The sequence below is a fragment of the Lonchura striata genome, chromosome 5 (assembly GCF_046129695.1).
Source record: "Lonchura striata isolate bLonStr1 chromosome 5, bLonStr1.mat, whole genome shotgun sequence".
Lineage (NCBI taxonomy): Eukaryota > Metazoa > Chordata > Aves > Passeriformes > Estrildidae > Lonchura > Lonchura striata.
Window position 1 is genome coordinate 16,132,164 of NC_134607.1, and position 17,514 is coordinate 16,149,677.

A 17,514-nucleotide genomic window follows, 5' to 3' on the forward strand; every position below is an offset into this window, starting at 1 on the left:
CATTTGGAGTTGATTTTGCAGTGAGAGTACATACTAGGTATCATATCAAAACTTGTGCTGGGTATGTCCCCATGGGCAGTCTTGGTTGATATAGGTCTTCAAATCCAACCATCAAAAAGAGAATATAGAAAACTTCAGAAAAAAAATCTCAATTTTCCCCTTATATAAGAAATATTCAGTTAAGAACAACATAAGTATGTTGTAGGGTTGTTCTTTGCCAGGAAACAAAAAATTAGAGAAAATTATAACAAAAAAATCAGTTATATTTATTGGCCATGCAGGCTTCTATTACAGGAAAATGCATGTGCTCTACTATAACATTTCAAAAACCTCCAAGTAAGAGCCACCTTTATTATTCTTTGTCTTGCAAGAAAATGGAAATTATCATTGAAACAGAATGACAGTATCTTTAAAGCAATAAAAAAAAGTATTATTCATGGAATACTCAAGGATTCTGGTAGATCTCACTGTTGTGTTATAGCCCCATGCCTGGAACGGGATGGTTAAATATTTTAATGATCATTAATTACAGTTCAAATAAAGAAAGTTTTCATCTCATGCTTCAAATCATAAGTGGATAGGGATTAATGCACTCCATGTCCTTAGCATAGCCTTGTGGCTTTATATTCTGTGGGCCATTATGTGCCATGGCTGATGCTTCCTGAAAAATAGAGTATACAGGAGTCTGTCAGTGTTCAACCTTAGATCAAAAGTGCAGTTTGAAGGAATTTTTCCTTGTTATCACCACTTGTAATGGTTCACATGAGAGACAGTCTTGTAGTAAATGAATTTAATTCCTTTTAGATTAAACTTAATTGGAAGTTCACTGTACAGTTACTGGTGGGAATTCAGTCCACAGGACCAGACTGCAGATAATTCAAAGTAAAATTATCTGAAAATGCTTGTGTGTAATCCGAGTACTAACAGAGCCTATGCTACCCTATTACACATTACTTGCTTGTGCAAATACAGCTTATATAAACTCGTCTAGGCTTTAGGTTTTTACTTTTCTTCCCAAAGGTGATGTTACTCATTTATTGCTGAAGTATGATATAGAGAAAGTGGTATCAGGGAAAGGGGCCTGGAATGTGCAGTGTAACCAAGAAAACTATTTCTGTTCTTCTCTCATGAATTTCCAGATATCATGCCTTTATAGTTAACAGTCTATTATAATCACTTCCCTGTTGTCTTGCCTTGTTGAACATTGAGTTCATGTAAAGGCGTAGCATTTACAATATCCTTTAGCAAGAAATTCCTGAACTTAACAACATGCTATGAGAAGAACTACATTTGCTTGTTTCAAACCTGTCACACATTAGGTTTTTTTCCTAATGCTTCATAGCTGTTGTGTTTGAAAAAAAGGCCATTAAGCATTCCCAAGCCATGGCATTCATGATGCTTAAGAATCCTTTTCTTTCTCTTGAAGACATGGAAAAAAAAAAATTATGTTTTCGTAGCTGTTAGCTATTTGTCACCTGAGATCATCAGAGAAATATGGATAATATTTTTCTTTCTGTAATATGACATAAAAATGCTCAGACCATGTGGTCCAGCATCCATTTCATAACTATGTGCACTAATAGAAGCTTAATGATGAATGAAAAGGGAATTTTTTCTCATATGCTTCCAGTTAGCAGTGGCTGAGGGGTTTTCTGAGACTGAGAGCACATTTTGGACCATAATGCTAAACAAACATTATTTCTTTTACCTTCTGTGGTGTCCAGAGTAGGATGTCTTCCACATAGATGCAGTGTGTATCTACAGTGTCTCTGTCATTGGTCCGTTTAAAGGCCTGTGGACTGATGCAGGGCTGCATGTAAAGTTAGTAATGAAATTTCTAGTGCTTGAAAGGCCATTCTAGTTCTTTCTTATTTTAGCAGAGATCACCATCCAAGTGCTTCTGTTGCAGTCTGTATTTGAGTTGTAATAATACCTGGCTCTTCTACAGTTATGCTGCATTAGGGTATCTCTAAGAACACTAAAAAGAGAAAATCTTTTGTAGGAAAGTACTTGCAAAATATTATTAGTAGCCCTAACACTGTTGTGAACATAGCCTTTAATAGTAAATACTTGGGTGAATATAAATAAAACATATCAGAACTAGTAATCCTTATGTGCTGACTGTAGTGCACAGCTGTCTATGTTAATTTGTATTTTTATCCAGACTATTCAGACTGGTTGGATTACCTAAACAAGCTGGTTTTGTGACCTTTTCCTACAAGTACATTTTTTATGATGTGCACAACTGTTCATTTCTACAGGAGTAGCTCACAACATAAGGTTTCATGTGTTGTAGAGGGTTACTGGAGAATCCGTGCTAATCATATACTGTTAGGCTGGTGTTTTAAAAAGCTGAAAGTCATTTTCTATCTCAAAATTTCTCATTTGGTGCAGAAGAACTCCTTGCATGATTGAAGACATCTGAAATTCAGTGTTTCTTCTCACTCAGAGAAGGCAGAAAGATGATTTCTATGGAGGGTTCCTATGTTTCAGTCCAATAGTCCCTGACAAATCTCACTGTGATTTATAGTGCACAGTTTATTTTATCAATTTATTTGTGAAGCTAGCTTTCAAATAAATGCTATCTTACCTGAAACTTTTATCCTTAGGAAGAATTAGTTCACATTTGTAAAGCAATTTGAGGAGGGAAAGTGGTAGTTTATTGCTACTTATCATTAATGTTTTTATTGCTGTATAATTTTCTCTAATGATTCCCTAAAAGCCAAATGACTTACTAAATAAATGAAAAATGATCTATCCAGAACCAGACAAGCTGCTCAGTCCATATGTTTAAAATGCATAGCTGATGGGCTGTGGAATTCATGTACTGAATTTAGACTTTTATTATTGGAGATTTTGGGATAGAAGGGTTTTCCCATTGATGTTACGAAGCAGAAAAAAAACCAAAACACTTTGTGCCCATGAGGGACTGAAATAATTATTTTTATTTTAATGCACTTTGGAACAAAGAGTAGTGAGATTTTTTAGAAACATTGTGAGCACTAGAGTAAGTAAATGAGGAAAGAGTGTTTTGTCCAGTGTCAGACCTCTGTTCCAGCACTTTTATCAAGTTAGTCACTCTGTTCTTGTGCCCACACTGAATGGCAGACAAGATGTGCCCAGCCAGAAGTATTTGGCTGGCTTTTCTTTGTTAAGCCACTTCACTACACTCCATTGCTAAACCTGAATATGCCAAATCACCATCATTATGAAAAATCTACACTTTGAATTTCTCAGAATGTAAATCCTGAGGCATTAGGGGAAGGACTGAAACAAAACCCCAAAAATCTAGCCAGAGGTAACACAAGCCTTTTCAGGAGTTGGTCTTGGTGATGAGGTCCGTGTGGCAAACTGGTTTGAGTACAGTCTGGGGACACCTGTAGATGAAGCTGCAATATGTACTTCTGCATTCTGTGCAGGCAGGTAGAGCCTCCTCCTGTTCTGACGATCAATAGAATTGTTCCCTGCCACCCTGTATAGACAGATTGTAGCTCAGCCCCTCACTTCAGAAGACCAAGGCATCTCTGCATGGTTTTTTTGGTTGTTTATTCAGTTTTCCTTCTTGGTGTGCTTGACCTTTTCATTTCACTGAGCACTAATAGGCTCATTTGCCCTGTGGGGAAAAAAGGACTTCAGTAACAGAATCAGTGAGGCAATGATCTTTTAGACATTACTAAAGAAGTTTCTAACCTTTTTTTTGCACTGGGTCTTGGGCATTTTCCAGCATGTAGCAGATTTAGGTATTACTCAGCTTGTTAAAAACCTGGCTCACAGATTCATCACTTGGTAGAGAGATTGAATTAGAAAATTCTAGGTAGTGATGGGCTACTTACAGAGGTAGAGGACTGATGGAAGGCCATGAATAAAGGATCCAACTGCAAATCTAAAATCTAAGCAGTAAAGACAACTGACAAACTGTTCACTGAAATTGTGGACTTTTCATCTTTCCAGCCATCAATCCAATAAATTTTTTTCTCTGACTAAAATAACCTTTAACTCAGCTCAAAATTACAGACTCTATCTTATTTTTTGTTGCTTGTGTTGCATGCAGAAGGATATATATATATAAGCCAATTGTCTTTTCCAGACTTAGAATTTACAGCAAAATCATATTGTATTCTATAGAAAGAAGCTCCTCTCTAGGAGAATAATCCCATTTTCTGGATGGGATGGGCTTTTTTTGCTTTAAAAATGCAAAGGAATAATTTATTTCAATTGTGAGATCTGAATCAAGACATAGTGATTTTTCTTTGGAACTTACTGGAAAGATTTTAATCAGAGTCAGTTCAATAAAACTATAAACTTAATTACTTCATTCTCCTGTTAGAGCATTCCCAGAGAGACATTGTAGTTAATTTTGTTCTGTCATTAAAAAAAAAAAAAGGTAATCCTACTCTGTAGTAAAAAAGGAAAATTCGAATTCTTGTTTATATTTAGAACAAACAGGGTTGCAATGACAGAACACTTTGTTCAACGGAAAATCTGAAAGTCTGTAGAAATCCATTAAAAAAATAAAATAGACATTTCTTCTCTATTTATTCCATTGTTTATAACTACAAAAAAATTTAAGGAAAAGTGAAAAATCTTGCCAAAATACTTTTAAAGATTTTGTGAATATACCCCAATGCAAAAACTTCTCTGTTATCTCCTGAAATTGGTTTATCAACCAAAAATCTGCTTGCCTAGCACACTCACTTGGCTAGAGTTAGAGATATATATTTTCTTATAGTCAAGAGGAATTGAATGCATTTTTTCCCCCTGGTTATTCTAGGGTTTTCAGCAGAAATTCTCCTTCCATAGTAAAGAGATTGTGGCCATCAGTTGTTCCTGGTGCAAGCTGGCGGTAAGTGGAAAATATTTCAGGAGAATGCTTTTAACTAGGAGTGATTGTGGGGTTTTGTTGGTGTTGTGCTTTTATTTGTCTTGGTTTGTTTTTGCTTATATATTTTTATTTATTTTTTTTCTAAGAGGGCATGGCTTAGGAAGATAATCTTTAGTTACATGTCCTAAATCTCCATATGTTGAATGACTTGAAGATGATGGCATTGGGAATATTGCTCCAGTTTTTATACCATCACCCTCTTCTCCAGGCTTCCCCTTTGTATTTCTTGATTCTACTCTTTCCCTCTCTTCCAGTTTCATAACAAAGTCACCTGTTTCATGCTACATCACATTGAGGAGCCATGTTCCCTGGGGGCTCATGCTGCTGTCATTGTGCCTCCCACCTGGATCATTAAGGTGAAGAAAGCTCAGGTAACTGCATGCTGATGTCTGTTTCTGAAGCTGCCTGGCTGTGCAGGGCCTGTCTGGCTGTGCAGGGCCAGCCTGGCTTCTCTGCTTGGTCCTCCTTCACCTAGGCATGCTTGTTCAACCCTGCCTCTATCCCTGAAACCCAGCATACATCCATGGTGGTTATGAACCTGTATCCTCTTTCCCCTCCATCAAGTCCTTCAGTAAATTTCCCTGTTTGGGATGATTAGCAGCAAACATGACTTGTTCTGAGCTCATTCAGCTCAGAGTTGTTCCTGTAACTGTGAGTTCAGCAAGCATACTGCAAGACATCCCCTGTGTGGTAGGCATGTTTCATTAAATAGAGCTGAGAAAATAAAGGGAAAAAGTTCACAAACATCCACTTGAACTTCAGTAAGAACTGGCTGTGTCTGGACTGGCATCCCTCTGAATTTGCCTTTAATGGATGTGTAAAGAATCAGGTCTTACACCAGTGCTTGCACAGTCAGCAGTAAACAAACCCACCCGCTGATTGAGCAGCACATAACTTGTGATGGGTGTGGTAGGTCTTGGAGTGGGTAATTCACTGCTGAACACAACAGGGGAAAAAAATACCCAAAAGAGAGCTGGCCAAAAAATAAAAGAGGGTTCGCATCTGCAAGAATAACTTTTTCTTTGAAAGTTTGTTTTTATTCCAAGTTGAGCTGAAAGAAGCAAACACTGAACATATCAAGGAGTCAGAAATGCTGGTTAAATTTGTATTTCAGAATAATATTCTTTATTTCAGTCCGTCCTTGGGATGTGACCTGGGCTTTTTGACTCTGCCTCCTGGCTGTCAAGGAGCAGCTGAGCAGTTCAGGCTGTAGCCAAGGCACTAAGACAAAAGTAGTCCATGAAACCAGAAAAAGGCCAGAGGCCTAAATTGTGCCACTGCCTTTAGTTCCAGCTTAGGGATGTGACGGATTTGGGCATGAGTAGGAAGCTGGTTCTTCAAGACAAGGTGCAGAGGGAAGGGGAAATATAAGGGTAGAGTTAGCAAAAAGTCAAACAAAGAGGCCTCTGTTTCTCCTGTAGGTCAAGAGAGAGCATAGTAAGATTCCTAGCCACCTACACTCTGAGAAGAAAGGCTTTTTGCCATTTGTAGATTTTCCCCCACGCTCTTCTTTCTCTGTTTTGTTCAGTCTTCTCTAGAGAAATACTTTTTTCTCTTTTGTTGAAGAATGTTTGAGTCCTTGGCAGGTACTTAATATCCTTAGCTAATTTTCAGCAACTGTATGGTATTTGACAGATGTATCCATGTTTAACCTTATGAAAATAAGTTTTTCTTCAATCCTTTTAATTTTATTTTATCTAATTTTTAGTTAAAAAACCCCAACAAACCCTGACATGTTTTGGCTTTTGCCCAAAGCAGGATATCTTCCTTATAATATTTGTAGATAATTTGCATTCTTTTCTTTATTTTTTTTTAAACTTCAAATTAAAAAATAAATCTAATCTAGGTAATTATAATTTATGGGAAAAATATTTTAAATAAAGGCTTGGAATGTTAAGCCAAAAGAAAGTAGTTGTTAGCTTTGTGTACCTGAGTCATGAGTGCAGAAAAAGTACTTGATTATTAACTTGTAAGCACATCTGCAGTCCTTGAAATTCATGGTCAGTAGCATGCAAAACCTTATCTTGAGTAACTGGAGCATTAAATAGATCAAAATTTTATTTAAGACAGACAATGGGTGCATGAGACTTCCTAACAGCACCCATTGGAGTTATGGGAAATGCATCCTTATTACTTTAGAAAATAATGATTCATCTTTTGGATGTGTTTTCAGATTTTTTGGCATAAGTCTTGTTTTCTTATTTATTACTTTCTTAGGAGATATTTTTCCTCTCCTGCTGTTTCTGGCCAGTTCTACTTCTATGTATTATGACTCTCTTCACCCTATAGAAATGTTTAGTAAACACTATGAAATATTCACATCACTTGATCCAGAGAGTGCAAACACAGTATTTACAAATTGTTGTAATTTCACATTTAAAAAAATGAATGTGTAACCAACAATCTGTTTTTCACATATTCCACAGTCAGAATAAATATAGCTAAAAGATTTTTGGGTATAAAATATTTCCTCAGCTCTAATTAACTACTTACATTGGTCACAGACAACGCCTGAACTGAATTCTCTGCTCATATAAAATTGATTTTAATGGTGCCTGCATCCTGTTTGTTTGTGGTTTCTTTTAAGTAAATAAGATGGCATTTTATAGCAAAACCTTGCCCTGTTTTACAATTTTTTATTTTTTGACTGCCACAAAAATGGTTTTCCATGCTTATTTTGTACAACATGGGTCACCACCTTTCAAATATTAGGCTTGCACAAAGATCAAACTGTTTCATTACCAACAATGTTGTGCTAGTGAAGCATCAGTTTAATTGTTTAAAAACAAATTTATGCTGACAATCTGTGGTCTCAATGGGAAGCTTTTGCTTCTTGTAAGCAACTGATTTCAAGATGAAGAATATTCAGAATGGTTCAAACAGTTTTGGAATTGGTGGTAGCCCAATGTGTAGTGACCTCCTTACATGAATGGGAAACTCCCAATACCTCTTCCATGTTATCTGTAATGTGAGCCACTTTCTGTAACTTTTCTACTGATTTCTGTATTGTTAGCAGTGCTTTGATACCAACTTTGTTTTCCTGGGGTTCAAAACAACAGGTCACCCTTGCTGACTGGTGGTATTTTGATATAGGTGAGGTTTGGTAGCCAAAGGGGTGTTAGCTGTCGCAGTGGACTTGCCATATGCTTGTTTTGTGGGAGAAAAGTAAATGATAAGAGGATCTGACTGATGGATTTGCTGATTTAATCTGTCTTCTGTTTGGGAAGACAAAGGCAGTAACTGTAAAATTCCAAGGTTTTTCTGTTCAAGGTGAGTAAACTTGGTGTTTTCTTCTCCTCCTTTGAGGACTGTGAACTCGTTCTAGTGAATACTTACATTTCCGGGCTTATTTCTTTATTTCCTTGATTGCTGAGTGCAGCTGGCTTGTCTGATAGTGGTTTGAGAAGAACCAGAAGATGGTCAAGATTGACCTTCCCACATGCTGTTCATTGTTAAAGTAATTTGTAAATCAGTGTGCTAAAAGCCTTTTAAAACTGAGGATGAAATGTTGTGAAGGAAAAGGTTGAAAGGTTTCATTGGGTTTGTCTGAGGTAGTCCATGGCCTTCACACCATCCAACACCATACAAGAAGGACTTCAATTCCTCTGTTCACCTCCCTAAGCTTTCTGAGAGCTATACTGACCATTCAACAATATGAAAAATCTCTTTTTGAAGATGGACAAACTGACATCCACAAAGGAGAGGTTTCCTCTTTAGAGGGAAGTTAGGATTTACTTATTGTGCCCATTTAAAGGTATGCTTTGCTATCAGGTACCTTGCTGAATACCATTTTATGTTTACAAAACACTCATTACCTTGTTCTGTGAACAAGATATTACATATCCATGTCTTCACTTCAGTGTGCAAAGACTGCTGATACTCTTTGGCTGTTACTCTGCTGCATGTTTGCAAAAAACCCTGCCTATGTTTAAGCAGCTTTTTGCAGTTCATCTGCTATGGACACGTGGTTGCAATTACTGTAGCAAAACTTTAGGTTCTGTTAACACTGTAGGTGAAGGCATGTTTGAAAAAAAAAAAAAGAAAAAAGAGGTGAAATAACATTGTAGAGATGCAGCATTTAGTGCCTTTTTGAGTATGGAAATGAAAATGGTTATAATCATGAATGGAGGCTTAGCCTTAAACTATTTCTTTGATATAGCTGTATGCCTTTCCCCAACCCACTGTTAGGTACATTTAAACATTCTTTAAATTATTCTTTTATAATTAGTCAGAGTTTTACTGAACTGTCTTTATCCTTGGTATGTGTGTGAGCTTTCAGCACACTAACAAGAGTGTGGATAGACTAGATATCCTCTCTCTGACCTGTGTTTTGCACAAATCCAGGGAGAATCCTGCAGAGAATGCCTGAGGAAGTGGGCTAAGGCCCCCATGGGAGGCAGCTTTGAATGTAATGCCCCCATATCTTTCTGTTGACATCAAGACCTTTGCCTGCAGTCAATGTGACTCCTGAGGTAGGGCAGCACTAGAACATGCAGATGGGATTGCTGATACACTTGGCAATCAGTGCATTCTTTATGGTTTATTGTGCTTTCAAGATCACTTTGTATCAGAGTAGAGAAGATGATGGACATATGAACACTTCTTTAGGTGGATTCTCAAAATACGGTCTAAAAGAGCAAATTCCTGTTATTGCTCTACAGAGCTGCCTTGTCTTCAGTATTTTCAGTAAGAAAAGACTATTTCCTTCCCCAGAAATGCTGGGGGCTTGGGATCTTGTGCTCTATGGCAGGCTTCTCTTAGTCTATGTGATAGAGGACAATGCCTTTAGGCATTTCGGTTAGATAGCTCTTAGATAGTTTTTCTTCTCAGATATGTGGAAGCATTAACTTGTGTATCTGGCGTGTCATATTCAAATCTTGAAATTCTGAAAGTGGTTGATGTGTATTAAACAAAAGTTAGTAGCGATTCCTGTTGATGCTGGATAGTGAGTAGGATTAAGAATAACCATCACTTTTTACAGATTGGATGATCTCTGCTTGTTGACTTTCATTATTGGTACACATCTGATCAAGGTCAGGGCAGAAAAGAACTTTTAAATGAGCTGAATGAATCTTACTTTCCCTCTTATATCCAGGACAAAAAAAAAAAATCAATGAACTTTCCTCTAATTCTTCATGCTACTTTATTTCCTGGCGATGGTTAGACTAGAATTTGAATTACTGCAAAAATATTTGGAGTATTTAGTATAAGACAAAATTTCCATTATGGAAATGGTTAGGGTTTCCTGCAGGTATAACTTCAATTAGTGAATTAAAATAAATAAAAAATAAAATTTCTTTTTTTTTTGGACTGTTCTTATCACACCAGAACACCTTTTTGCTCCATGTTACTGAGCAGACTGTCATCTGCCTGGAGAATACCTTAACATAAGTTCTATTTTAATAGGTTCTGCAAAAATACAAGCACTTGTACCTTTTTTTTTCCTGTGTAGTTGTGTAGTTAAGTGGTGTTATTATTTAAAAACACAACAAAAAAAAAAAAATCGCCCCACAAACACCTTATTAAATCCTTAAAAATTAGCAATTCAGTTTGTTCCTTAGCAGATGATCACACAAGTTTCTTGATAGGCTGGAACTGACCCTACAGTGCCAGCATCATATGCCATGGTGGCCTACGTTATGTTGAGTCATAATGGTTGCCAGAGCTAAAACTTGTTGTTTTCTTTCCTTAAAAAAAAAAAAAGCAAACAAAAAAACATGAAAAATACCTTATTTATCATGTTTTTTTATTACATCTTTATACAGGTGGTCTCCATACCAGGAGACGAGCCTGATTGGGCAGGAGACTGGAGCCCCGAAGGGGAAACGGGCGTCTCCTACCCCTTTTGGGAGGGTTGGCAGGTACAACATGTGGTGTTATGTGAGTCTATGGGAGCATCTGATCTTTTCTCCCCCCTCACAGCGTGGGAAAGTTTCCGGTTCCAAAGCACCAGTCTGGTCTCCGTGTGTGGCTTTCTCCATAAACGGTGGTGTGGAAGTGTAAAGCATGCAGCGCATGTAATTTAAATCTCGAGCATGTGCCAGATACTCTTATCATTCTCCAAGTGGACATGCATGGAAGAGCTTCGTAAAGGGGCTCTGTCTGGGCCTGTCTTCTAAATTTTGTTTTGCTTTGCATGTATTCTTTATTCTTTGGATGTAGAACTCCTTAAAGGCTTCAACACGGCGAAAGAAGAGAACGTCCTTTAAAAGAAAAGCCAGCAAAAGAGGAAATGAAGTAGGTATTCCTGTGCTTTGGAAATCATGCTCCTTTTGTTTAAATGTCTAAACACAGACTTAGAAGTTTTTAGACTTTTTTTTTTTCCTTTTTTTTCCACTGAAGTGTTTAATATATTTTTCCCCTGGGAAATTCCATGATATTGAATATGCTGTTAAAAGAGATGAAATTCATACGAAAAGTTTTATTTTCTGAGTTGATTTTTTCAAGAAACAATGTACTGTACTCCAGAAAGACCAGCACCCTAGTGAGAGTGTTCCCTTGGAATGTAAGATACTCAGCTCACATCCTTTGTTTCCACTAAGTAGAACAGGGGTGTGAAACTGGGGTTATGAAACCCACTGATGCAAGGCTGTGATCCAGATGTGATCCATTTTAGGATGTCATCTTCAGAGGACCTCATATTAAAATTGGACCACGGAGAGAGAAAACAGTTTATTGATCTATTGGTTTATTTACAATGTGTCTATAGAAGACCTTGCTTCCATATCCTTCCAGTAAATTAATTATATAGACAAACAGCCTCATGGGAGAGATGGAGGGAGACTCACCCCTGCATAGCCAAAGCTTTCACATCCTTTCTTGCATTTCTTGCAGACCAGAAACTGGAATCTGTGTCTGTAAAAGTCCAGGACAGTGTCCTCATTACTGGACTCTGGGGTGTCCTGCAAGGGCTAGGGAGTAGGGAGGCAAATAGTTTTCTCATTGATGTGTCATGTTGGATCTGTGGCATTTGTTCAAAGGTGGGAAAGCAGCAAGACCAAGAATTTGATTATCTGCAAATAACTATTTATGCAACTTGTCTGTTAGATGAAATTAATGGAATAAGTAACTGTTGTGATTCTGTTTTCCTTTGGAAAATCTGTGTTAGAAATAACACTGTCTCTGACACGTTATTAGTATTGTGTGACTAATTGTGGGGAATAGGGTCAGAAATAATCTTGAATGAATTTTTAAACAGTTGTAAGCTACCCTGAAATGCTATTTCCCCCCTCTTATTTTATTCTGTTGTCTCAGTTGGATAAATTACTCTCAGCTGGGCTCCACATTGACATTGGCTTTAGTATTTCCAGTACCTGAGGTAGTTTTGCCAGAGCTAGGTTGGGTCTTCTGTGTGTGCTCTGCCAAAGAAACTTACATCACTTGTACTAAAGCTGTTTCTTGCTTCTGTTTCTCAGGATAACAAAGGGCGGCCTTTTGTGATAAAACCTATCTCCTCTCCACTCATGAAGCCACTGCTGGTTTTTGTCAATCCTAAAAGTGGAGGGAATCAGGTAAGAGTATCAGCTGGGTCTGGATTGCAAAATTAAGTTTAATGTTTATGCAAATTACTCTATTTCTTGGCCAGTCAGAAAGGACTCTATGCCTGAAGAAGCCTGAAGACCTTCCTTAGAAGGGGTCCTTGCTGTGGAATGACCTTTGTGCTTCAGTAGTGTTGGATGATTGGAATGGATACTTGCGTATTTTGAGGGGTTGTACTCCTGTCTTCAGATTCTTGAAAGGAATCTAAAATAAAAGTTTGGAGGTTTTCAGAAGATTTCATCTTTCCACAGAAAATCTGGTTTCCAGGGAAGCTTTTAGACTTTATCCAAAAAGTGGTTTAGCTTTGCTAGGAAAGGCTGTTGAAATTACTGAATGTGAAATGACATATTTCTATGGCATCTAAAAAAAATCATTAGTGGTCTTGTACTGTACCACAAACACCAAGTTTCAGTGACTAAAATGCAGCTGACTTCTTCCTTGGGGTTCTCGGAATGAATACTTTAACAAGTGAATATTTTCCTGGTTCTGCCACTTTTTGACTATCAAAGAATCTGAGTGCCTTTCAATAAATAGGGCCTTGTAATAGAAAAGATTGATACAGCAGGGGCCTACAGAGCATGGAGAGCAGTATAGGTACTGCTCATTTTCTCCTCTGTTAGAATTAGAGAGGATATCAAATGAACCTGTTTAGACTGATTGAAAACAAAAGGAAAATGCTGGTTCTTCTCACAGCCTGTAGTTCAATGAAAAACTCCTTGCATTAGGAAGTTGTGGATGCTAAACATTTACACAGGCTGGAGGAGATATTTGGAAATGAAGTCTGTCAAGCCCTGTACCTCCCTCTGGTTCAAGAGTTCTCTGAATTGCAAACAGCTGAGACTGGAAGAATACTTATGGCAAATATTTCATTTATTTTTCTCTCTTCATATACCTTCTCCTAGGTACTATGACTGCTTTCTTGGTTCTTTGTGACCACAGGCCCAAGCAGGGTAATAATTGGCATTGACTCCATGCTTCTCAGAAGGCTGATCAATCACTTTACTATACTATGCTTATTAAGAAACCCATCACCCTTACAGTCATGATACAGGTGGACCCAACTGGTCCTTCAATCCAAACACCATCCCCATTGGCCAATTAAGGAACCACTCTTTGGTAAACAAATCTCCATAACACATTCCACATGTTCACAACAGGTGCAGCAAGTGAAGATAAGAATTTTTTATCATTCTTTTCCCTGATCTTCTCACAGTCTTCCTCAGGACAATGACTGGGAAAGTTGTGTGCTGCTCTCTGTGGCAGGAGAGCTGCTGCCACAGTTCTTTACTTCAAGAAAGGTGTCAGGCAGATGAGCCATTCCTAGGAAGGGAGAGCTGATTCCTTATGGAAAATTCCTGATGTGTACCCTCAGGCCATGTCTGAAAGGCATTCTTGAATTAGAGTACGAACTCTACAGTTACAGTTCTTAGCTCTCTACTAGTAAGAGATCCTGTCACTTTGAGTCTGGGCAGAACATGAAGGATGGGATTTAAGTGGGAATATGAATCTCAGAGTTCAATTAAATGGAAATTATACCTTTAGGTGATGGGCTGGGCCACACTGCATAAAGTGAGGGACCACTGGGGCAGCTGTACCCCACAAAGGCCTTGACTCCTGCTTCATTAGATGGCAGAGATTGCAATTATGAATGATGATCATGGTGATGGTGGAGGCCAGAGCACTGTCATTGCTTGGACATTGGGCAGCACACTATTCAATGTGATGAAGACATTGGCTACAACCTTGTTCAACTTCTTGCTGTCATGGATAGCTAAGGGTGAGGTGGGATAACAGAGATTTCTTGTTGCAGGTGGAGAGAAGCAGGAGAACAGGTTGCTGTGGGAGAGGAACCTTTGGTCTGACCCCAACTGCCTGTTCTAATGGACCATTTGTGATCTGTGTTGTTGAAATTGGTCTATATGCCTGCATGTGCACCTCGTCCTGGATTGCTATTCCCCAGAGCAATCATTTGCTATGCCACTTTCTAGTTTGTCTTCTTGTTTTATGTTGGCTTTACAAAGCACAGAAAAAAAGAAAAACAGTTGAAATACAGTGAATAATGCATGCTATTATTTCCAATAACCATTAAACTGCTCATGACTTCCCTTCCTTTGATTTTTCTCTCTTGCCAGGGCACCAAGGTTCTCCAAATGTTTATGTGGTATTTGAATCCACGCCAGGTCTTTGACCTCTCTCAGGAAGGGCCGAGAGATGCGTAAGTACAGGAGCCTTCATTGCTGTTCGCCCTGTTTCTGGTCTGGTCAGGAAAACAGGAAAAGATCTAGCTTGGCTGAATAACTGACTGTGTGAGGTTTGCATATCCAGGTTTTGGTAGCAGGGGGAAGGGCTGGAGTGGGGGCTTTTGTGAGAAGAGTTCAGGAGCTGCCCCTGTGTCCAGACAGAGCTGGGTCCAGATGGCTCCCAGGCTTGCCAAGGATCCCAATGCCTGACCATTCCCTAATGAATGAGCGTTCCAGAGGGGTGAGACTGCCTCCAGACTGCCCCATGACAGCCCTGTACAACTGTCCCTGCTCATTGAGTAGCTAACTCAGCTTAGCCAGACAATAACTGAAGAGCAAACCTCTTCCAAGAGAGAGAGTACGTCTCTTTAAAGGGCTGATTGTTGCTGCCAAGGGCTGAGAAACCATCCTTCTGTGGTATTGGACATGGGGATACTGGCTTTGCTTAACCATGTGTTCAGAACTACTTTCACATTTTGTAAATATGTTTTGTATGTTTTTGTAAATATTATTACTATAAATATTTTACTGTAATAATGTAAAATCAAATATTTTCCTGTAGAAGAACAGTCCAAGTGTTTCCTGCAGAAACACATGCACTGCTGTTCTCTCATGATGTTTAGAAGCTTTAAGTTAGACATACATTTTTCAGAGCTGTATAATGGGAAAAGGGAGGGTTAGGTGCTCTGGTCACTCAGCTCTCTACATGTGAATGTCTCCCCCTTTGCTAGAAAACATTTCATTATGGATTTCTGGGTTGCAGCAGAAGGAGCAGGACTTCAGTGGGTGCTTTTTTTGGTCTCTCCTGTTGATATTTAGATCACATATTCAGAGAAAGACTCTATTACATATTCTTGCCTTCTGTGGTGTTAAAATACAGTCACTAGTTGAAGAAGCTGTCACATTATACAAGACTGAGAAATGGTAGCTCAACAAGTCATGATGAAGAACATTAAATATTGTTTTAAAATCTCAGTGTTTAAATTTGTTTGCTTTAGGGTAAGGGAAAAATGAAAAATTTTGACCTCCCTAGAGGGAATATGAAAATCTGGGAAGATGCTAAACTGATCAAACACTTGTCAGGAGGTGCTGCCTGACATGGAGGAAGGCCTTGCCTCACATCCTTGTGGTTTCACATTTCCACCTCTACTCACATTCTTAGTAATTAATATTTGAAAGTGCACTAAGTGTTGGTTACACTGTCACTCAGCAAAATGCATTAAAAATGTCTGCATTACTGTTACATTTTTTCCTTTTTTCCCCCTTTCCCTCCCTGGGCAGGCTGGAGCTGTACAGAAAAGTGCCGAACCTGCGGATCCTGGCATGCGGTGGGGATGGGACGGTAGGTGGCAGGGACTTGGCAGTGCCATGGTCTTTGGCCAAGTGATTAAACTCCTCACAGTGGTGGGTTTCCCACCTCACCCTGCCTGCAGAGGCAGAGAGACAACACATCTTACACTTGTGAAATCTAATATGTATTTTTCAATTTTCTGTGTCATCTGCCCTGTGAATATATGGGGCCAGATTCTCATGTCCAAAGCCCTCTTTCCTTTATGCATAAAGTTTTTGTGCAACTTAAAAGGGTTAAAGACAACTTTGCTGGTCTCTCACACTATACATTAGATCTGAGGGTCTAGAAGGTGAACCTAGTGTCTGGAAGCCATTAAAACTTAATTTCTGCTCCTTCCTGCTAGGTCCTGGCAGATCCAGGTTCAGTACTTTACAACACAATTTCTGTGTTCATAGATTAGTGAATGGGGTCAGGTCTTGAAAGGATTTGTGCACCTTCATTTGGAGAAAAACTCTTCAGCTCATGGACTGAAGGTCAGGAGTGGTAATGGAGTTATTATAACTGCATTCTCTTTCCAGTACTTCAAAATATTTTAAATCCCAGCCTGTGCCACTGAGTGCTACATACACTTGAAAAACTGACCTTTAATCTCTAGGGGCCTCAGTTCCTCAACATATATTTGATGGTAATTTTAGCTGTAAGTATGGTAAGGAAAATGCATTGCTACTCACAAGAAGCAGTGATTGGACAACACGTATCTATTTAGATTTAGGGCTTGGAGAGGTGGTTGGTTTATTTTGAGAGAGCTGAATCCCCTCTCTTAATTCACTATGGCTTGAATTTCTGGGGGAATTTTTCTAGCTTCTGTGGGTTATTTTAAAACCCCAGGGGTAGGGTTATTAATATCAATGCTTCCCTTGCAAGAATGAAGAAAACAATCAGTGATAAGACCACTGCCTTGCTGGTACATGGGAAAACAAGACGTGACTGCTGCTGAATGATGAACTTTCCTTAAGAAACATGAAAGGCAGACCTTTAGCAGGAGGCATCAGCTGAGAAAAAGCTGAAAAAAAAAAAAGCTGAAAAAAAGTTTCCATCTGTTTTCTTTCCCATCTGAGGAAGGGGAAAAATTATCATTAAGATATTAAAAGAGAAGAATATAGCTACATTGAATCAGACCTTCCTATTTCCCTTTGCTGAACTGTGCGAGAGGTGGCAGCACCTTCTCATTAGTATGAGTAGCACTCCACTATTACCTCTGCTGCTGCTCAGTTTGAAACAAATTAATATTTAGTTATTCCCAAAGCCATTACATCTAGAAATGAAAAATCTGGCTCAAATGGACTTAATGAATATGCAGTGAGACCAGATGTTACCTCTCATTATTGAGGTGAATCAGAACTTATAGTAACTTTTCCATTGTCACTTCAGGCAGAATTGGAAAGCTTTGCAAAGTAGTCAGAAGCTTTCTGTTTACAGGGAAATAATAGCATGTGTCATCCTGGATTGTGCAACTGATGTACAAGGTTTAAAAGTGACCTCAGGTTAAATAGCAATGTTGT

At 38.6% G+C, this 17,514-nt stretch overlaps 1 protein-coding gene across 5 annotated transcripts in view; it reads left to right on the forward strand.

The window, feature by feature from the left end:
• Positions 1–17,514, forward strand: part of DGKI (diacylglycerol kinase iota) — a 207,125-nt gene that overhangs the window by 90,374 nt on the left and 99,237 nt on the right. For 3 of the 5 annotated variants that reach the window (XM_077783351.1, XM_021552020.2, XM_021552016.3), the window contains exons 7-12: positions 4,772–4,843; positions 5,137–5,253; positions 11,045–11,119; positions 12,298–12,393; positions 14,554–14,636; positions 15,943–16,003. In XM_077783351.1, the coding sequence (XP_077639477.1) occupies positions 4,772–4,843; positions 5,137–5,253; positions 11,045–11,119; positions 12,298–12,393; positions 14,554–14,636; positions 15,943–16,003 (504 nt within the window). Of the gene's footprint in view, positions 1–4,771; positions 4,844–5,136; positions 5,254–10,647; positions 10,744–11,044; positions 11,120–12,297; positions 12,394–14,553; positions 14,637–15,942; positions 16,004–17,514 lie in introns of all 5 variants that reach the window. The other 2 variants (XM_021552019.3, XM_077783350.1) reach the window with 1 other exon arrangement.